Source organism: Amphiura filiformis, unplaced genomic scaffold, assembly GCF_039555335.1.
Source record: "Amphiura filiformis unplaced genomic scaffold, Afil_fr2py scaffold_24, whole genome shotgun sequence".
Taxonomy (NCBI): Eukaryota; Metazoa; Echinodermata; class Ophiuroidea; order Amphilepidida; family Amphiuridae; genus Amphiura; species Amphiura filiformis.
Genome location: NW_027305488.1, coordinates 999138 through 1021679, shown reverse-complemented (window position 1 = coordinate 1021679; position 22542 = coordinate 999138). Strand labels below are relative to the sequence as shown.

The 22542-nt window shown below is 37.7% G+C and overlaps 1 protein-coding gene across 3 annotated transcripts in view; it reads left to right on the top strand.

The window, feature by feature from the left end:
• The window catches only part of LOC140143620 (protein unc-13 homolog D-like), an 88729-nt gene that overhangs the window by 18278 nt on the left and 47909 nt on the right, over window positions 1-22542 (top strand). For all 3 annotated transcript variants that reach the window (XM_072165438.1, XM_072165436.1, XM_072165437.1), the window contains exons 2-5: window positions 15015-15099; window positions 17813-17896; window positions 21260-21376; window positions 22212-22271. In XM_072165438.1, coding sequence (XP_072021539.1) covers window positions 15015-15099; window positions 17813-17896; window positions 21260-21376; window positions 22212-22271 — 346 coding nt within the window. The remainder of the gene's footprint in view (window positions 1-15014; window positions 15100-17812; window positions 17897-21259; window positions 21377-22211; window positions 22272-22542) is intronic.

The window sequence follows — 22542 nt, the reverse complement described above, 5'->3', positions numbered from 1 at the left end:
TTTAGGAACAACATTGCGGAGAGCGAGTTGGCAAAGCGGTATAGTTCCCTCTCCTTGCACCACTGAGGTCCCGGGTTCAAACCAGGGCGGGCCCATAGACTGTATGTGCATTTGGTTTATCCCAATTCCATGCTTACTCTCGCAGGTTTTTTCTGGGATATCTGGTTTCCTCCGGTGATTACTGTATAAGTGGTAATTTTCGCGAGGGTTTTATTTTCGCGAATTTCGCGATTAGAGCTCCAACCGCGAAAATAACACCTCGCGAATGTATGCAATAATGTATTACAAGTATAGGGAAGGACTGGGCAATCGCAAAAATAACTTTCGCGAAAATGTGTCTCTCACTCCAAATCGTGAAAATAACTGTACGCGAAAATTACCACTTATACAGTAGTTGTTCGGTGATTAGTTGTTTGGTTATCAAAAACTTCGTTTGGTTATCAAAAACTTCCTTCACCCAATGGAATTTGGGGAGCTGCACAGATAATTGGTGGATGTTACAATCTAAGTGCGGATAGGTCTGTGCCAGATTCGGCTGCAACTGGCCTAGTTGATGTGATCTGATTGTGATGATTCACTATAGCAGCGAAATTACAGCGCTTTGAATCCTTCAAGACCTGGAAAACATGGAAAAAGGCACTACATAAATCCGAAATTTATTTAATGATGAATCGGAATAGACCACTTGACATCATTGTTTATCAACAAAGGCGAGGGATTGGTCTGTCGATATGCTCGAACGAACCGCTTCACTGTTCAATGGCTTTCTTGTACTATATGAAATGTGGTGGGAGATTTAAAATGCGCGTGCCCTGAGCAAACTACAATGCGACGCACACTGCAGGGCAAAGAACAATGGAAAGTGCCATAATTTGCGCGCATACTGCCGGGCAATGACGTCACATGTCAAGTGGTCTATAGAATGGTAAGTAGACGGTTTCAATTGTGTGCGGCTGTGCCCATGGTGAGTGATCATTTAGCTCACATTGCAATGTTTCAGTTAATTGGTAGATGAAGTATGCCGAGTCACACACACTATGAACAGGGTTGCCAAAACCTGCAATTTGGTAGCCCATTTGGGTGACTCTTGAAGATTTTGACCATTTCCTGTTTTGTTTATTTCAAAGTCATTGGACCTAGTATTGCTCTTATATGTGACAGACCCCCCCCTCAAAAACCAATTGCAATGCAGAACCACTTAAACCCCTACCCCACCCAAGAAAAATTGGGTGACTTTCCGATGTTTTGACTTGTGATTTGGACTGCAAATATTTGGCAACCTAGTCTACATAACAGGCATATATGAATGCTTAGGCCTACGTGAAATACTTGACAGGAAAAGAAAACAACTTGTGCTCTTGTGTTTTGAAGGAAATTATATATTTTAAAGGATGTGGGATGTGACGTGCATATCATCACTGAGAGTTAGGTTTCGGTGTAAAATACTAAGTAACTGATTACATGTACATTAGCATTGTTTCCCCATTATAAAGGAACACTCCAAAAGTTACTTATGTGATGTGGCACAACTAAACACTATACTTTCATACATGGAAGAGTAATTTTCATGTCCCATGCAACTTCATTTTCAAAATGTACTTTTAAATTTGGTTACCAATATGCATGTTCTCACTTGAAACTATAGACCCTGAAGACGTGGACCAGGCCCATCGGAACTGCTGCGGCTGGTGCGGCCATATGGCCACACCATTTTTTTAAAACTACTAATTAACAAAATAAACAAATTGACACAAAAATTTTTTAAAGCATAGTTTTGCAGGGCGCTTCGCCCCCTTTTGACCCGGTCCATGAGGGGCTCTGTCCTTCAAATCCTGCTGGGGATTCACCCGAAACCCCCAATTTAGGCTGCATCACTTTCAAATTTGTTCCAACTGGCCTAACATGGACAGTCATCTGCAGGATAGCTTTGAAGCTCCTGAACAAAAAGACAAGATATAGTCTTCAAATATGTGACCAAATTAATTAATTGTAGTATGGTAACTCAACTGTCATCCATTAGTGCATTATTATCATTCATAAACTAATGAAATATTGTGTTCTGCGCCACCATGCAAGCATGATGGTATTACCAGTGGTCCATTTCATTAAACTTTTAACCCTTCGTAACTCAGGTAACCATTCCTAAAGTATACCCAATACTAGACGTAAATATACAACGGGTTCCTGTAGTAAATCCCTATTACTTACGAAGAGGAGCATTCGTAAGTATGTTTAGTGGAATGAAACTTAGGACTTGTCATATGTTACGAATGATTTTGAGACTTAAGAAGCTTTGTAAAGTTTAGTGAAATGGACCATGGGCTTAGAAAATGCAGGTTACAAATAGTGGACCTTAGAATCCCTTTAATCCATTGACAAGTTCCTATGATGACCTATTTAAATAAAAAGTAAAAAGCAGGATGTCCATTCAACCAGTCCACATCATACCAACAGACACAGTTCAGTTCAGTTTTGCTCTCTGTGCAAAACTGGTAAACATAAGCGCAGACATGATATATCACGGGTATGAGACTCATCTGCTGTAAGATCACAGATAATAGTTTTGAATGTGTGGTTTAAAGAACTTTTGCTAGTGAGAGGAGGTTATTTTGAACTTTTCTGCCTGAAGTAAAAAGTTATTAGGCCATAGGTCAAAGTCAAGTGACCAGATGATGTCATTACCAAATACAGAAATGATTTCTTTATAGCCCTCCCAGAATCCTTTGCAACATGATTGCCTTGTTTCATCAAATGATACTCACACTCACATTCCCGCTCACATTATTACTCGCATTGCTTTGCACAGGTTACCTTTGTTTTCATTTTGAGAATACACTGGCTAACATGGGTCCATGAGCAGTTAACGAGATTTCTTTTTTGACATGGGGGGGGGGGATGGAGTTGTCAATATATAGTCAATCCAGCGCCTTTTGGCGACAGAATAAGTTTATGGTACAATTGCGTGCGAAGCGCCCGAAAATTTTTACTATTTCGAAGCTAAACTGATGAAATATGGTGTAAAAGTAGAATAAATGCGCGCGTGAAAAGTTGCACTTTTGGGGCTAAAATGGGCAAATATGGGGTTAATTTGGTTAGAAACCCATTATCAGGCATCAACATGGGGGGATGATTGTATGGACCATCCCCCTGGCAAAATATTGGGGGATAAATCCCCCATCCCCCGGATCTACGCCTATGTCCATGAGAGTAATCACTCTCTACTGCTCTCCTTAAATCTGATATAGGAGAATGATTTTTAGCTCTCCTTAGTTGACCATTCTCTCCTTACATTCTATGGTAAATGCCCGGGTAAATGCTCTAAACAGCTCTCCTTGAAGGCTCCAGAAGAGCTATTTAATGCTCTCCTGCAAATTCTAAAAGACAGTCAGTCCTTGCCATAGTCAAGAAATAATATTTTGCAAGATCTGGATGTGCTCTGTTGATCGATCTACATTTTGTCACTATCAGACCCATGTTGCACTAGATAGCAAATCAGTACAGGAAATTAAAATGGGAGAAATGCATTATGGGAAGTGTAAGATATCTTTGCAGAAATGCTGAATGGAAAGCATTTGTGCTTTTAAAGTCATCTGTATGATCCAGATCCGGCCAAACATGTTATCCTGTTCAAACTTATGCCACACACAAATTACATACTATGTATGTTATGTACATTGGTTATTGAATGTTTTGAAAGATGGAGTTAAACTTTGGGGAATATTTCATAAACCTGTTCCAATTGGTGTTGACTGTTGATGACTCGTTTGAGTCACTTCAAAGGATTCAGGAAGATACTGTAAAATTAACTCATAGCCATAATGCGGAAACAGATGAAAATTCTTCCTTGGTTGAGATCGAGAGTGAGGCTGGATACAAACTTGCATCTTCTTTACCAGCTCCAAGCCGATTGCAGTATTTTATGAACTTGTTCCAGTCGGTATTAGCAGATGATGATTTGCATCAAGGGATTAAAGAGGATGCTGATCCACCTTGTTGTAGTCATGGTGATGAAGCAGGCGAGATTTCTTCATTACACCATGAGGCTGAAGACAAACTTGCATCTTTACGGACTCCTAGCCGATTGCGGAGACACGGAGCAGTAAGACACTGGCATCGCTATCAGAGGCAGACGCGACTGCGTGGATTTCAAAGAAATGCTAACCGGCGCCCATGCAATTACCGTTTCAAGACTTTCAGGAAGCCAGGATTGGAAAGAAGTCGCATGAAATCGAGATATGAGGACGAGTTGCACGAAGATGCTAATACTTTAGTACGGAGTTTCTCAAATTTTTTGTGAGTTGACAAGTCTATTTTATTAAGAGGTTATTGCCCAGGGGATTCTACGGGGATGTGCCACGTAGACTTTCGGATGCTGACCTTCTCTATACCTACTTTTTGCTGGTTTTGCCACCCATCAGCATACCAATTTTTCACAAGAAGCACCCAAATTCGCCCTAATTGGGCGCTTTTAGGGGAACTTTTGCCCAAATGCACCAATTGGGTGCATTAGTCTCTACTGAAAACCCACCCATTGATATACCAAAATTGCTAAAAAGGTACCCCAAAACCGTGGCACATCCCTGTATACCTTCAACCAGGGAGAACCCCCTCCGGGGGTTATTGTGCCAGAAGGCCCTATCCATCTGCAATAGTTGCCTTATACTAGACATACAATATCTGCATTCTATATTCTACATGACGCATGGCAGCTATTGCTCATAGGGCCAATGGTGGAAATTAAAACTGGTATATTGCGGGGTATAAGGGCCTAATTGCTTTTAAACGTAGTCAAACAAAGCTAAATTCTAGCAAATTCGTAGCATAATAGGCTATTTGAGTAGATAGTATGATTCCAAGTGAAAGCCTATAAGGCAAACAAATAACATATGTGACGTGTCATGTCAAAAGGAGACACTTTTGGGCAGGATCATAAATGGAGAAATAGCCAAAAATCTGCCGGTGGGTGATTTTTTTCACAATTTAGGTCTGTTGCGAATTTGTGATGTTATTAATGCTAAAATATTGTCTGATAGTTTTAGACCGGAATATAACTGGCATCTTGTAGTTTTTGAGACATTTTTCAAGTTAATTCCTACTCTCAACATTGTCAATAATATTTTTAAAGGCCGATATCTCAATTTCCAATTTTATAATACCATAACTTTCGAACTCAATATCTTCGCTTAGGAATGTCCGATTACGTTGGGGAAAACGGCGTTGTGGAGCAAAATATCTCTTTATTTAAGATATGTAAAAAACTCAAAATTCATATCCTGCCCAAAAGTGTCTCCTTTTGACATGACACGTCACATATACATGTATGCCTATATCCGATTATAAACATGGACCTTACAGAATTTGGGGAGTCACTTTTTGGCAACACGTAAAGAGGAATCCCCGCCAGAGCAGTTCTTCTGGAGTGAACCAAACCTGCCTGGTTATCAAATTAATCAGTGTCAAGTTTATCTCTGAATTTGACAGATGCTAATTAATGCTTTAATGGTATTGTATCAATTAGCACTTTAAGTCAACTTCAGAGATAACCTTGTCACTGATTAATTTGATAACCAGGCAGGTTAATTCACCCCAGATGAACTGTTCTGGCGGGGCTTCCTCTTTAAGTATAAAAGTGCTTTCCTCCAGCGATTTTGGCACCGGGTTTTCAGTGGAAACCAATGTGCCCAGTTGGGTGCATTTAGGCAAATGTGCCCTTAAAAATACCCAATTTGGACAAATTTTGGTGCTTTTTGTGAAAAATTGTTATAGGCCTACTGATGGGTTGCAAAAACAGCAAAAAGTAGGTATAGAGAAAGTCAGCATCTGAAAGTCTGCATGGCACATCTCCGTACAAAGTTTTTAGAAGAACCCACTCCTTCTTTTGCTTTTGTTGTCTCTATGTACCTTGCCCAAGGAGAAAAAAAAAAGGTTTTATAGCCGTGGTGTTTGTGCACTGCGAGGCCAATCACCCCGCCAATTACAAGCCACCGTGCTATACTGTGTATAAACTGAAGCTCTCCTAAAGCTCCAAGAATCCCTTTAATATATCTCCATTAGCCAAGCTGGACCTGATGACCTATTTTAGTAGAATTCCAGTCACCAGCTCACCTCATACCAAAGACACAGTTCAGTTAACATATGCAAAACTGGTAAACATAAGCTCAGACATGTGTATCCTGGGTATGAAACTCATCATCGAAGATCACAGATAACAGGTGTGAACGTGTGATAAGGAATGTTGGCCAGTGAGAAGAGGCTTTTTTGCCTCAAGTAAAATGTAGATATGTAGGAGTAGGCAATAGATAAAAGCAGGCTGTGCTTCTGAATGCAAGTGTCTGTGCTACGTTATTCATCTCTATCAGTCAGAGGGGTAACCGTTCAAAACTTTGTTCCTGCTGGATGTCTTGCATTATGTAAGGTGGATGCTTTGAAAAATGGATTTATTGTTTTTGGATTTCATAAACCTGTTCCAAACACTGTTAGCAGATGGTGACTTGCATCAGAAGAATGAGGATGCTATAAATGTACCGCTCACAAGTCTCAGTCATTCTGAAGAAACAGGCGACGATTCTTCGTTGCACGAGAGCGAGGCTGGAGACACAGTTGCACCATTATTTTTACTGACTACAAACCGATTGCAGAGACATGGAGCCGTGAAATATCACTATCAGAGACATGGATTTCAAAGAACTCATGATCGTCATTTCAAGACTTTTAGAGCGGCACGAAGGAGAAGTGGCGAGAAATCTTTGTGTAGATTTGAGGATGAGTTACATAAAGATGTTAATATATATGCAAGGAGATTCTCAAATGCTTTGTGAGTTTGGTTACGATTCGTTATTCTGAAGGGTCATTATTCTGAAGGTTGATTACTCCAAAAGTTTTTTTTCCAAAGGGTCAATACTTCAAAGGTTCATTATTCTGAAGGGTCAATACTTCAAAGGCTTGTTGCTTCAAAGGGGGCGAAAGGATCATTTGTCCAAATTTACAGTAAGGCTTGTTATTTCGAAGGGATGACTGATGAATTAATGGTAAGCAGTGGCAGAACTACATGGAGGGGGAGAGGTGGCATCCCCCCCAATATTTTCAATATTTTTCTTACCCATTGAGTTTGCCCCCCCCCCCTTTTTTAAGACAAAAACCCCAAAACTACGTAAATTTGCACTATGCAGTAAGGATTGTTATTCCTAAGGAGCGTTATCCTGAGATTCGGAGTAATGGCCATGAGTACCTGTAATGAACCTTCGGAGTATTGGAACTATGGAAGTTTGAAACTATGAATCTCCAGTGAAATGAACCTTCAGAATAACAAGCCTTATTTTAAATTTGGAGTAATTACCCTTGAAATAATGACCCTTCAAAAAAGTGATGTCTTGGAATAACAGTTCTTCCGAATAACAACACAACCCATGAGTTCACACTATAGCTATTGTGTGAATTAAAAGGGCATTTCGTGATCCACAGCCTCATCCCCCCACTTTTCTCAAAAAAAGTTAAGATTTTTATATCACTGGATACCTCTGGCTACATAATGTTTATGTTCAAAAATATTCTTGCAGATTAATTTGTTCAGCAAAAATATCGTGAAATTTGAATTACGTTCTGGTATGCCAGAACGAAATTACAACACATTGTCTATGGAGCAGTGTATATAAATACACACAATATAAATCATGCATAACTCGCAAACACAAAATCGGAATCAACTGAAATTTTGGGAATAATCTTTTTTCGTGGATATCTACTGAAAAATGTCATAAAAAGAGGATGCTAGGATCACGAAATACTCCTTTAATAGAGAAAATCAGACTGGTAGCACAAGAAACATGACAAGTGCTTAAACTGAAATTTTTACCATCTCCCCAGTTGCTAAGAAAACATGTTGCATTCATCAGAAGGGCAACCTGGCATTTAGAATAGATTTGTTGTAAAATGTAACATTCCAGTTTGGCAAATGTTTACCACTGCTGTTATATGTCAGCTGTGTTTATCCCCAACATTTATCAGGAGGAGACTGATGGTAGTGACTTGGATGTATGCCTAATGTAGCATGCAGTAGGTTGTAGGTTTGATTCCTGTGTCAGTACAATTAGCACTTGTTCAGTGCCTGTATGGGACCATGACAACCCCTCTCTGACATTCCAAAATCCACCAGTCCTATACTATAGATCCCAGTCGAGGACTGCGGCTTCGCTGCTCGGCGCTGCACGCCTTGATCCCAGCCAAGGAACTAGAGCTAGTTCTAAATACAATGTCTGCCCTGTGACTTTTAGTGTCAGCTAATCCCCATTTATCAGGTGGAGTCTGATGATCTGCTGTCTATCCAAATCAGACTTAAGATGACCAGTTTTTTATGATTGATTTCGAAAAGTTTTTGCTTTGACAAAAATTGCTAAACACTCTGAGACCTGACAGAAAGTTTTAGTACAGATATGAAAAAAAATTTGTCTATATCTATTTTTATTCAATTTTGACTGATTTACAACAAAATGCTGGGTCCAGGTGAATTTGACTCGAAACTTTGATGGGATACTAATAATCTATTTACAGTAAAGGGGTGTTTGAACACGATAATCATGCATAGATTGATCAGTGATACCATCCATAATTTTATATATTTGTTCCTTTTTTTTACTTCCTTATCATCGATGATATGATAATAAATGCCTACACTTTTAACTGCATAATTTCCCAAACTTCCAAAAATTGGCTGCGGGACAGCTGGGATCAATGCACTGAGCTAATACACTAAGAATAAATAGGTCAATAAAATGCACTTATGAACTGAAATATCACCATACCTACAAATCTGTATAATTAGACCTTCCAACTTCTTCCAAATTATTTGTAAAATCAAATGTAAGCTGCTGAGTTTCACATACAGTCTATGGTTTCACCAGAGAAGATACGAAGAAATTCTCATCTTCTCTGGTTTCACACTCACTAGGATCCACAACATGCTCATCTATCAGGGCACAGTTCTATAACCCCAATGACCTTTGACGATTTCGGTATTAAAACTCATACTCTACAACTTGAGGTCAAATTTTGCCCTATGGTTGCTTAATTGAGGTTATTGAACTATGGCATTGGGATGAGGCCATTGTGGTCCATAGTGACTACACCCAAAACAAAACAGCATTGGCACATTTTACACATGGGTGGGTTTAGAATGAAAAGCAATCATGGGTATCATTATGGGCTCTTCAAATCAGTGAAAATAAGCAATTTTCCAGTTCAGTGATTCCAATGGGGTGTATAATAGTACTACTAGTATTATTTGAAAAGTAATTTTACACATAGCTGATTAGCTGTACAACAATCAATATTGAATAATACATGTAGACCCAAAGGCTGACAGTAAAATTGTTAACTTGATTGTTGGGAGTGGCCTTCTTTTCCTTGTTCTTTGTCTTCATATCTGGATGTTTCTCACTTCTCTTTCCATACACACAGCATGCTTATAGGATTTTAGCCTGGCTTGAACATTTTGTTTGAGCCTGGTCCCATCAGGACCAAAAGCGTGTCTCCACACGGAGCGACCGTTTAAACAAACAAACAATTAAGGTTAGGTTTGCAGTTATGCCTCAGTCTCCAATGCTAGTTCTGGTTACTGGGCTGAAGCAAGCTCTTGGCTGGATCAAACCCCGAATCAAACCAGATAAGTGCCATCCAAGGTATAGACTACATGTATGTTTTCTGCACACATAGTTGTATGTTTCTTGGCCATAATATACAAATATTGACTGCTATGAGGGGCTAGTGCCGTACTATTACGCTGACTTTCATATTCGGCGAGGAGGACGATTTCGACCTCCTGGTTTGTTTACAAACAGAGAGGTAGACAAAAGACCGCTCCGCTTGTCCAAACACTCAAGTATCAGAAGGATGGTCCACAATAGCGTGATTCACGTAACATGAATAGGGATTAAAAAGCTGTCACGTAGAACCATGTGCTTCTATTGTCCAATTTGCCATCAAGATTTCATATGGAAACAGTTCAGACCCAGTACACGATCATGTCAGAAATTAATATTTTGTTCTGGGTCTGATTATTCGGACTAATGAGGGGCATGGTTAAGATTATAGGTCCGCGGTGATCTCAAAACCATGCTATGACCTGAGGCACAGCCGATCTTAACCATGTCCCGAATATAGCAGTCAATATTTGTTTTATATGTGGATGTTGCGATTGCGCAGTTTGATCGGGATTCGGGACGCATGTGACCGGTCCATATAGTTCATTTCCATGACCGGTCCATAGTTCATTTTGTAGGCATAGTATGACTGCACTTTCAACCAATCAGATGACAGGAATCTATTCATGTTTATGAGGCATATGATGATGAATATGAGTATAGTATAAAGCATGTTCAAATTGATAGAAAAATGGATCAATTGAATTACTACTATATAGATGAGTTGACCTCAATGTTTATCAACAAACTAAGGGACTATATGGATAATGCTTGAGTGAATTGCATGCAACCACTACATACTGTAGTTCAATGGCCTGGGATTAAAAACACAAGCCCTGATCAAAATATGATGTACGCGCATACTGTCAGGCAAAAAAAACAAAAAACAATGGAAATTGTGATGATGCGTGCGCATACTGCCAGGCATTGATGTCAGAAATCAAATCATCTATACTATTACTACAATAAAAATTCCTTTAAAAAGGAATGGGGCGGCCAATCGGAGCTTTGATGTGATTTGCCGAAATGTAATTGTTTGGATCAAATTTTCTTTTTAACAATTGTAACAATGGTAATCAAAGAAAGATTAGCTAACGTAAAGCACATCTATTGCAGTGGGAGAAGTGTAAAATCGGGGTTAAATCGTATTGCATGGGATGCAAAATTTTGGTTTCAAATAACAAGTGTTATTTAGTGATTTTTTTTAAAATCAATTCTGAAAGAGATATGAATTTAGATTACAATGTTGTATACAAGACATATCTAGTCCTATACAAGACCACTTAATGTGTTATTGTTATAGATCATAAGAACTGAAAATTGGACAGTAAACATGTTTTTAGTCTCTGGGCAGAGCCCCCCCCCCTCCCCCGAGTATGGTTCAACTGAAATTTTTCTTACTTTTGGGACCCTATAACTTACTTTAGAAGCAAGATATGGATTTGATTTGACGAAATGGAGTTAGTCAGACCCAAATTTTCAGGTTTTTCATTTCTCATTATTTAATATCTGTCATTAAACCATTGCTGTGACGTCAGTCTATTCAATAAACTGTAGATTATTTTCTACGAATCAACACTTTTCTGCACGAATCTACAGTTAAGTGTGGATTCGTACAGAGAAGTGTGGATTCGTACTAAACATGTAATCTACAGTTTATTAAATAGAATTACTGCTGTTTCTAAATTAAGTGATAGGAAAAGGAACATTATCATGAACAAATAAAATAAAATGAACGACATTCAAAAATTATGAAACCATTTTACACTAAAAAATACAATGAATACTGTGGTATATTATTTGTACATGCGCTGATCTTACGTTTTCCAAAATTATATAGCCTACCGAGCTTTTGTATAGGCCTACAAACATGACAAAAAATTGTATTGTAAAATAACAACGCAAATTTGGCATTTTTAGTGTAACTTGGCCATTACACTTTCATTTGTGTCATAAATCTATTATTCCACCAAGATTTGCATAGCTAGGCCTATGCAGGGACTGGCATTTGAAATTTTCAGGAGAGCATTAAATAGCTTTTCTGGGCCATCAAGGAGAGCTGTTCTGAGCATTTATAATAGAATGTAGGGACAGAATGGTTCACTAAGGAGAGCTCAAACACTCTCCAATATCAGATTTAAGGAGACCATTAGGATATTAATTGCTCTTGCTCTCCTCAAAAGGCAGTCGCTGCCTATATGTTCTGTTTTTTCTACTTATTTTAATTAAAATGTATCTTTTGTCGGTTTTTCTTTCTTTTATGTTCTTTTTCTTTTCTTCCTTTTCATTTCAGTCGCTACATGTTTTTTATTTAGGAAACTTTGCTACATAATACACATTCTGTATCAATGCATTTAGGCCTATTTATTTGTTTATTTATTTGTTTGTTTTGCACATTTGTAGTAATGATAAAAGCCACCGTAGATCTATTTTCTGCTTAATTTTTATTTGTCTTTCGTGTACAAACTGCATTTTGTTTCATCTGGTGGTATTTTGGCACGCTTGAATATTTACTTGTATCGATCAGTAGGCCTATCCGATAATTAAATATTATAATGTTAGCATTGTTATAGGGACACTCCATTTGATTTCCAGGGGGCTGGAAGTTGGGGTCGAGGCTTTTTTCCGTGTCGAAGGCGGCGAAGTTTTGTTGTGGTTTCTGTTTTGCTTGTTTGTTTTTTGCTGCTGCTGAAATTCAGTGACAGTAGGTATTATTAATAGGACCAACCAAATAAAACGAATTCTTCCTCTCTTTACACATTTAAAATGATATGCCTACCTTTGTTCGGCTAAATGTAGAATCATGTTTTAGGTCGTTTTCCCTTTTCGAAAGACATCTTCAAAACAAATCCCATTTATCAACAATATATCCTTTGAATGATTCCATCGAAAAATTGCAATTATCCAAATTACTATGAATACGGGATGCATTTCAACGAAGATAACAAATGATTTCCATAATTGCATGGTTGTTCCTAAACCGAACACTCGATTTACGGAAGAAGAGTTTCATTGCTTTGTATCCTTTCTTCTGAGTATTTTCGATAATTTCCATATGGCAAATAACTCCAAATCATCATGAAGATAGGACATCCTTCATCTTTAATAAAATCGTGTGTAGTAATATACAGAACACAGCACAGGTCTAGCTATCTTCAGGTGTTATTGGCCATTTGATATGAACCCGTGACTATTATGGCAATTTTCCTTGTTATGCAAAATAAACGCATCTACTTCAGTACTATACATCAGAAGTGCATGGTATAAACAACTATTGATTGTCTAATTATGTACGAATCTACAGATATAGAAATTACAGGTGTGAGATACTTTGTAAATGAAATATATCAATAATACGAATCAACAGATAAGGAAATTACAGTGGAACAATGTAATGTTTGCTTTTTCCATTTATTATTACTAGTAACTTACGAATCCACAGTTTTAGAAAATATTAAGTTGTTAGTATAAAGCAATGGTTTAAGTCAGAGAATACACTCAAAACTGTTGATTCTTGAAAATAATCCACTCGGCTAACGCCTCGTGGATTATTATTCAAGAATCAACAGTTCTTCGTGTATTCTCCTTAACATAATCAAACTAAGAAAACAATGCATGAGGTATGGTGTACACCCATTGTTGAGTTGGCAAGGAATGATCCAATTCCATATTTTGCAAGAAATGGATGTGCTTTGTTCATTAAGGTACTTTATTCTTATTCAGATTGGAATTTTCCATGTCTGTGCCCTCTAAGCGTACTCGAATTCAGCTGACGCCGGTACAGCGTACAGACCTGGCGACATCGCTTATCTTACGCGAGAAGTTTCTTTTGTGTACTGTCGCGCTGTTTGCACTATTTTGAGTTTGCTCACACGGTACGTGACTTAGCGTCGATCCCCTGAGGCAACATGCCATGTTTCTGCGGTATGGTACAGAAAATTGAAATGGAAGAAATGCATTGTGGGAAGTGTAAAATATCGTCTCTGCTTTGGTTCTACCACCATGGTAATGTCTGAATTTAGGTGTGCTAGCCAAGCGTCATAAGTTTAAAAAGTCCCCCCTGAAAATTTTAGTGATGGAAATGGGAACGGCAAAGAGTAGAGTCATTAAAATTATAAATATGGAACAAAAAATTTACAAAATGGGACAAAAATGTATCTTTTCCCCCTCACACTAAAAGACTCGCTACACTCTGGCTGAGGGGGTTTAATATGCACAGTGTGCCTTGAAAAGTTAACAACATGTGACTTGTTGTGTACAAAGGATAACATATGGGGGCAGGGAGTTCACACTGGAATCTCACAAACACCCTCAAGTAATAAAGTCATTACCATCCTTACTTGAAGCATATGCCCCTACACTTCAAATGAGCAGAAAACAGCCCAGTTTATAAAACCACGGCTCATTGGCCCCTATATACCCATCACATCTCAAAATTTGACCTGAAGTTGTGGAGTTTGAGTTTTGTACCCAACATTTTCAAAGGTCATTCTATGTATGTACAAGGGTATTGGGGTTAAGGAACTCTGTCATTATAGATGAGCATGTTTGATATGCTAGAGTGCTTTTAGTTGTTTGAAGGGGGAGTGTTGAAAGCAAGTTTTCTTCTGTGCCAGCTCTCACTTTAGGGCTGTAAAAGTAGAAATTTTTGCTCTACATTTATTTTCGCATTCCAAACTTCTACCGTGAAATTAGAAACGCGCAAATAATTCCTTTTGTGTATAGGTCGATGTAAGGAATCTTTGCAAATTGAAAAACAAGGGAAAAAGTTACACATTGGCAAAGTGCGAAATATTAATTGTGCTTAAATTTCTATGTTGCTGCACCTTTTGTTATAATATACTCTGCACCTGTGATCCACCAAGATAAATTTGGGCAGTAAAAAAATCGAGATTCTTGTAAATGTTGAGAAAATTATTATTGCAAATGTTGAGAAAATTAAAAGTAAAGTTAAACTGTGGAAACATAATTGATTTTGTTTTCTTTAAAAAAAATCACACATGAGCTTTGCTTGGACAATCCATATCCTAAATCAATAGGGTTAAAAGTGACATGATTCAGGTTCCTGTGGTTTGCTTAGTGTCACAGAGAATATTTGGGTTGATTGTAAAACTGTGATATAAAATTGGATCAATTGAGCCCATATTTTTTGGTTGAGCTATGAGTTTTAAAATATTGGATGAGATGTAGCAGGACCAATAAATATTGGGTGTAAAGCATCCAATTGATTCCAAAAAGGTAATAGGCTTTTTAAAACCGAAGATAGAAATATTGAATCAAGAAACATGTTTTTAAATTTTCCTATTGTTTTGTTTTCAGAGTTGCTGAAGCCGATGGGAACTTCTTTGAGAATTTTTCTGCTCTTCCATCAAAACAGGGATCTAATTTACAGTTAGCACACACGGTAAGTGTTCATATCCGTAGCCATGGAGTCCAACATCCCCCCTTAATAAAAAATGGCAATCTGATTAAAAAGTCCACTTTTTTCTGTAAATACTTTGACAATCAGCCTTTATTTGATGAAAAGGTTCACAAAAGATCCACTTTTTATGGTAACAAGAATTTGTCTTTAAAAAAGACAAGTTCACGGATCAGGTGTATAGTACATGTTGATGTTTGATGAAAAGGTTCACAAAAGATCCACTTTTTATGGTAACAAGAATTTATCTTTAAAAAAGACAAGTTCACAGATCAGGTGTATAATAGTACATGTACTTTGAGCTACTTTGGTCTAACATTCAATATTCATATCTAACCTACTCTGCACTTATTCGACAATAAATAAGTGATATGAGGCTTAATAATGATACCTGCGTCTTGACTCTGGAAAACAATATTTTTAAAAACCTCATTTTGCATTTATTTTTTAAGCCACCTCAGGATCCACCTAAGCCACCTACAGGATCTCGTTTTGCATTTAGGTTTTTATTGCATTGCAAAGTAGCAAAACTTTCTTTATATATGGCCCAATTCGTGCCTGGAAAAGGCTATCCCCTCTTATAACCTATCGACAGGTCTATAATGAGGTGTCACCGGGTTTGCAAGAGATAATAATACCAAATCTAAACACCATGAAATTTACCACATCACGACCAAGCTCACATTGGGCGCCCCATTCCTTTTTAAAGGAATTTTTATTAAGTCACCTACTAGGAAACAAATTGAGCTATAACTACAAAGAAAGTTGTATCTTATCACTAAAGTAAACAAATTACACAGCTTGCTCTTGCTAGCTTTTGTCAGGGTCAGGGATATTTGTCTCTTTATAGTCTTTATGAACACCAATATTATACAGGTTTATACACATGGGTTATTACAAGAGTCAATAAACATTCAATTAACTACGGTATAGATAATGGACTTAGTTTTGTGCAATGTAGTAATTTTCTGAAGTAAATCGCCTGCTGCACAGTTTTCTATACAGAATGATATGTTTACTTTGTAATTAGGCCTGGCCATGACCTGCTAGTTTTGATTAACCAATCAGTTATGTGTATTGTCAGCATGTGATGGCTATAAGCCAATTGCAAACATGTTTCTAAAAAGGCTAAAAAATTCCTACACTGTACAGACTCTTTTCCGGGTTAGGGCTAATTAGTAAGTTGTCATGTGTGGCAAGATTAGATAAAGGCATACAAACTAGGGTATGAGATATTAGGAATTATTTCCTAGACTCTTAACCACAGGGCTGGTGGGCTACAATACCTATTCATGACACAGGATATGTAAGGGATAAACTGTGCATATGAGATGTGGGGGAAAGTGGCATCATTTCACTGCCGTGAAAAAACATTTAAATCTGCCCTTTTGAAGAAAAATTTCATAGAAGGTCTACCCACCCCCAAAATAAATATTATATATATTTGAAACAACAATGTTCAGTAGGCCAAACAGGGTTATTAAGGGAATTTTAGTGTTTCAGTAGTTGGATACGTAACAGCTTTTTGGCTGAACAGCGCCCTCGCTTAAGGTGTCAAAATGCTCAGGAGGATAAACTACTTCAAATCAGCTGGCACCCTAAACTTTTTGAAACATACCCTCATATTTTTTGGGCTGTACAGCCTACCACTATGTTAAACAAGTACAATTTCATATCTAGATACATTTTGAGGTTCAAAGCCTACATGTAGAAGGTTAATGTCTCAAAGTTGTAGGCTTTAGACTGTCTTTGTATGTTAATTGTTCTGGCATGATGTAAACACACCCTTCAGTAAATCCCAGGGGGATAGATACTCGGTACAAATGACCATACAGGAACGTGCTGCAAACAGGGGTAGCGCTAGGTTTTCAAAAAAGGGGTCAATAATTAGAAATTTTGTGAAACTATGGATCCAAAACAATTTTCAGATTCAGATAACCCTTTAGCAACCTTTAAATGGTAATTTTATGCGCCAAAAGCTGCAAGAATGCGCCTATATGACCCCATGGCGCAATTTAGTGCTACCATGGCTGCAAACATGGGTATTGGGTAGCATTTTCAGTCTTTTGGTATATGCGACATGATCTGGTCCATGGAGGCCAAAGGTGGCAAATTTGAAATGGAGTTAAATGGAGTAAAAATACAGTGAAATACATAAGAAAATAAACATTACAAAAACTTCAAAACTTAATAGCCAAGTATGCTAGACATTTGATATTTCAGTATATGATAGCCTAATGTGTGTAATAGTAACTCAATTTTCAAAAATGCCTCCTTTGGCCTTCATATGGACCACAGGACCACAGGAAACCCCTCTTCTACTGTAGGTTAATTTGGGTATATGGATGAGTTTGTTTTTCAAACTTTTATCATTTTTTTTTGGAAAATAGTGCAATTTTGCCTCACTATAGCCAAAATTTTGGGAATTTCCCAGAATTTGGGGAAAATATTGGAACTAAGACAATTTGTATTAAATTGACTGAAAATTTTGATTTTTGCTATATCGATGGTTCCAAAAAATTGGTATTTATCAATGGGTCCACTTTCAAATTCTCATCGACACACCCCTACCCAAACATATTTTAGTACCCACCCCTGCAATCAACTAATGTTGTTGTGACATGATGTAAACACATCTTTCAGTAAATCAACTTAACCTTTTGAACCTTTTCCATGTTTGTTTGTTTTGTCTCCTCAGGCACAGGATCAATTTGAAGACAACTTGGTCTCCATCTCATTCTCAGAAACATGCAATGATTTACCACAACTCACAAAAAGAGAAGTAAGAGACTAGTACTGTAGAAATAGTGCATAATGTGTTTGAAATCCTCACATTTTCTGTCAAATATGACTTTGGCCTTTTCAGATAATATGACAATTTGCAAGCCACAACTGGGGTGGTATAAATTGTAATGACTAGGGTTGCACAACTTTTTTAGCAGCCGACTTGTTGACACCAAATAGGCGTGACTGATGGACTATTGCTGACTATGTGGAGGTCGAAATTTGAGGACAAAACGCAGAATTAGAGAAGGAGAACCGTGACTCCCTACACCGCCACGTACAATTGTGACGTCAGCTGTGGGGAGAACATTGGGGGTATCCGGGTCCATGCCGACAGTGTGCAGAGACGATTGAAAACAATTCTGCGTCTCATCTGAAGCGTGTTGGTGTTTGCATGCAGGTTGCATCAAGTGCATCTCTCAAATGTCACGCTTGCATGTCAACGAATGCCTCGAGCGCATTCCGAGGGAAACCAAATACCCCCAATTTTTGCTCCATGCCTGTATCAAGATGGCGGCTGAGTCCCGGTTCTCGATCCTTCTCTAATTCTGTGGTTAAAACTCAAGAGCACTTTCATTTTGTTAGTGCTCCAATCTGGGAAAAAACCCAAAAAAATAATGGCGCCACGGTCTAGTTGGAGTTTCTAGGCCGTTACAGACATGACGAAAAACAAATGACTGTGAGTTGATCTCCCGGGGGTTCACTCCCATTGTGGCCTGTACACCATCCGCGATAATAAAAACGCGTAAAAAGTGTAGTTTTTCATGGGTAGGCACCATACGCGTATATCCTGTTTAGGGAGTCAAAAACATGGAAAATTGGGAAAAAAAGGGTAGCAAAATTGCAATTGCTATTTAGGGTATTTATGAAATGAAATTTAGGGTGTGAAAACAGGCGCATGTTACCTGTTTAGGGTATCGTTTTAGCCAAGGGTTAAATCCTTGTTTAGGGTGCTTTTCAAAAGTTTATTATCGTGGATGGTGTACAGGCCACAATTGGAGTGACCACTCCCCCCCCCCCCCAAGGGTTGATCTTGATGGACTGAGGGATTGATCATGCCAGCAAATACGGAAATGGAACAATCACAAGACGGCAAATACAAGAGGTCTACAATGTACATATGTACATACAAATAAAATTGCATAAAAGCTTGCCAAACTTTATATTATGGTGGTCTTAACTTTGCCAAACTATATGGTTGACTTATTTAATGTTTAATTTAGTTGATTATCACGAAGTCATAGTTGAAAGTCGCAACTATCGCTAATAGACTATGACTTGGCAGCCTAGTCATGCAACCCCGAAGCAAGTTCTTTTTTACGTTTTTGTGCTGACTTTTTGGTCATGCCTGGCTATTGGCACCCAAAACATTGGTTGGTGGGGAGGGGTGTAGGTTTAGGCTTGGCACCAAAGAAACCTCCATTTCAGCATAGCAAAAATAATGGAAATATTTTTTAAAAAGGCCTTTTAATATATTGTACAGTGCCCTAACACATTTTGGCAAGGATTGTAGTTGTGTGTTCATGAACTTCAAATTAAATAATGATGATTTAATGCAGTTTATAAATACCATGCTTGTCTATTGGATTATGCACTAATTAATAATCAAATAAGAATGCATTGTTACCATAACAACAATCTTTCAGCATCAATGTTTGCTCACAAACCTTCATGCAATGACCATATTGACACACAAATAGAAGTTATTAAGCACTTGAATTGATCATGTCTGTACTGTGCAAAAGTTAACAAATTTTAATTTCAGTTTCAGTTTGATAATGGCATTTGTTTAATGTAAACAGTACCATTTTTAACCTGTGTTCTACCCTGAAAAATTATTTCCGGTCATTTTTTCAATCCAAGGGCCTACTTTTTTCAAAAATTGTGTTCAAGGAAATTTTTTTGGCAATCCAAATTCATACAGGTCTCAAACTTTTAGTTAAGCTGTAACATGCTTCTCTTTTTGATTACAAGTCCACAAAAAGGCCCAAAATACCTCAAAAAAGATTTAGCTTTTCCGGAACTCATCCACATTGCAGAGTGATTGGGAGGTGTGGGCCATTGTAAGCCACACAAGTTTCAAAATTGGTTCTTTTTTTTCATTCATAGATTTAAAACTTTCTTAAATTTCAAGTTAAATTGCCACATTTTATTACAGATTACTTTTGAAGTCACATATTTAGTATGGTGTTTTGACCAGATTTATAAACCGCTCTTCTGCAGGCACCAACATGATATTATAATCAAAGTTTAAAATTAACATAAAAACTAATCAATTTCAAATTGAAAATGTACTGGTAGCAAGCAAGACAACAGCTCCGAGCCAAATAAGGCCAAGAAAAACGTTGTTTGCTTGCCCTCCAGTGGGATTTTTGGGGTGGGTGGGTCGGCCGGTCGGACAAAGATGTATATTTTTTATTGACTCACTACTGTAGGCCTGTAGGCAATGAACATTGGTCATGTGAAAAGATACATCAATACTTCACTTCAGACCTTCAATATTCAAGATGCACCATAGAAATTGATTCAATTAGAACAACTGCATACGTACAGGCATAAAACACCAAGTTTATTGGAAACATTGATGCATGAATGGATAGTAATAAATGTTATAATGAGTTTACAGTAATGTTGTTGGCCAAATTTAGCTTTGAAATTCAATTTAGACACAGAAAAAGTAATAAAAAACCCATAAAATTAAGAACTAAAAACTAAAAATATATTTTTTTTTTTAAAGGGCGGACCCTGATTTTGGCCAATTTTGGGTCGGTTGGTGGAGGGCAAGCAAAAAATTATTTTTGGCCTAAGCTATAGATCTACTCTTCAAACCATGAGAATAGGTACAGGTTTACAGTATCCAGACACATGAACACACACACACTGAACTTTACTAAAATGCAAATTTAGAATCCCAACAATAGTGCAATTGGTCTGGGTCAGCAAGGTTTAACCCATTGTTATTTTTCTGTGTGGCATTCTACAATAGTGCAGTGTTTGTTACTTGCACTATGCTAGCTTCTCTCAACACATGACTGAGCATGCAGCACAACAACAACAAATTGCATTTACCAATTTTTATCTATTTTGAAAATATTTATTATTCTAATTTCTTATTATCTGAAATTGACCCAAATCCAGAAGTAGAACGAACCACAAAGTATGTTTACACCGGAAGTCGGCGATCGTAATTATCGGCACGATTTTAAGCTTATCTAGATTTACTTTTTTCAGCATTTTTAGATCTCATTACGAATGTCAACATGTGTCGATTGTTGTATTTTTCTCCCCGACGAAGTGTTGAATTAGAAATCATGTGTCGATAACACCTCTATCGCTTTACTATGTTTTTGTTTCTTTTCAGCTTAGTGCACTGTATAAAAGCTGTTTGTCTTTGGTTCATCACAAGCTTGGATCAGACATTGACTCCACAGATGGACCTGTGCCTTCACATATTGATATGTATGGACACCTACAAGAGGTTGGTTGGTTGGCTTATTTGTTTGTTTGTATGTTTGTTTGCTGGAGGGAAGATGAAGGAAGAGAAGTGAAAGAAAGAAGAGTGAAAAGCAATCAGAAGAAGGAAAAAATAATATAAATGAAACTAAACAAAGACTTAATGAAAAGTGAAAGAAAGGAGTAAAAAGAGAAAAGGGTTGACAGAATTAGAAAGAATGAATGAAAGAAAGATGTGAGGGCAAATTGGCCGAACAGTTAAGAAGTCATTGCACTGCTGTCGAGAATACGATCTGCGAGCGAGAGTTTGAGCCTTGGGCTTGCCTTAGTTGAGAATTCTGTTCCTATCCCAAAATATTCCAATAAGGTCAGGAATCATGCAAGTATGTTCAGTTACTTTGCAGACTATAGAATTTTTTCTCACCCCCATATATGTACATTGCCTAGCACATGCAGGTATAGGTAGTGTATTGCAACATCTCATGGTTCAGAAGTCATATAAAGTTGTTGGTCCTGCTGTGCCCAGGAAGAATCATCCCTGTACACGTTACTTGTCAAAGCTATTCGAAAAGAAAAGAGAGACCACGGCCATCCCTGGTTCTGATATCTGCAATTTATCAGTGGCGGTAAAAATAATCACCGTTCATACTATGCTGCAATTGCTTTGTTCGTACTGCGAAATACTGCATTGCGGTATCGCAATAAAGTTATATACATTTTAACTTGGAAATGCGATGAGTTGTGTTGAGTTGCAGCAAAAAGTAATTAATATATCGGCAATTAAGGCGTAGTATGAACGGACCGTTACTCTTACTGTTGTTGTTGCCTATCCTGCTTTTACTGCTATTAATTTTTTGCAGGTTTTCCAAGTGGATGATGATGATCACACTGCCATGCTCTTAGCAATTAAAAACGAAAAGGTAATGTACCAAAACTGACAGCCCCAAGTCAACTTTTATAAAATAACCAATGTAACTTCAGATAATAAATGAGTAAAAGGGCTAGCTTATATAATTATCAGCCACCAAGTTAGGTTTTGTCTTCAACCCAGTCCACACTATTATATTTTCGTGATCGTGTCGTAATTACATGATTATGATAAATTAAAGATAAGAGCATCCACACGGTCAGCACCTCATCATCGAAGTCCATAGAGTAAATATAAATAAAACGACAAAGTGTGTACACACA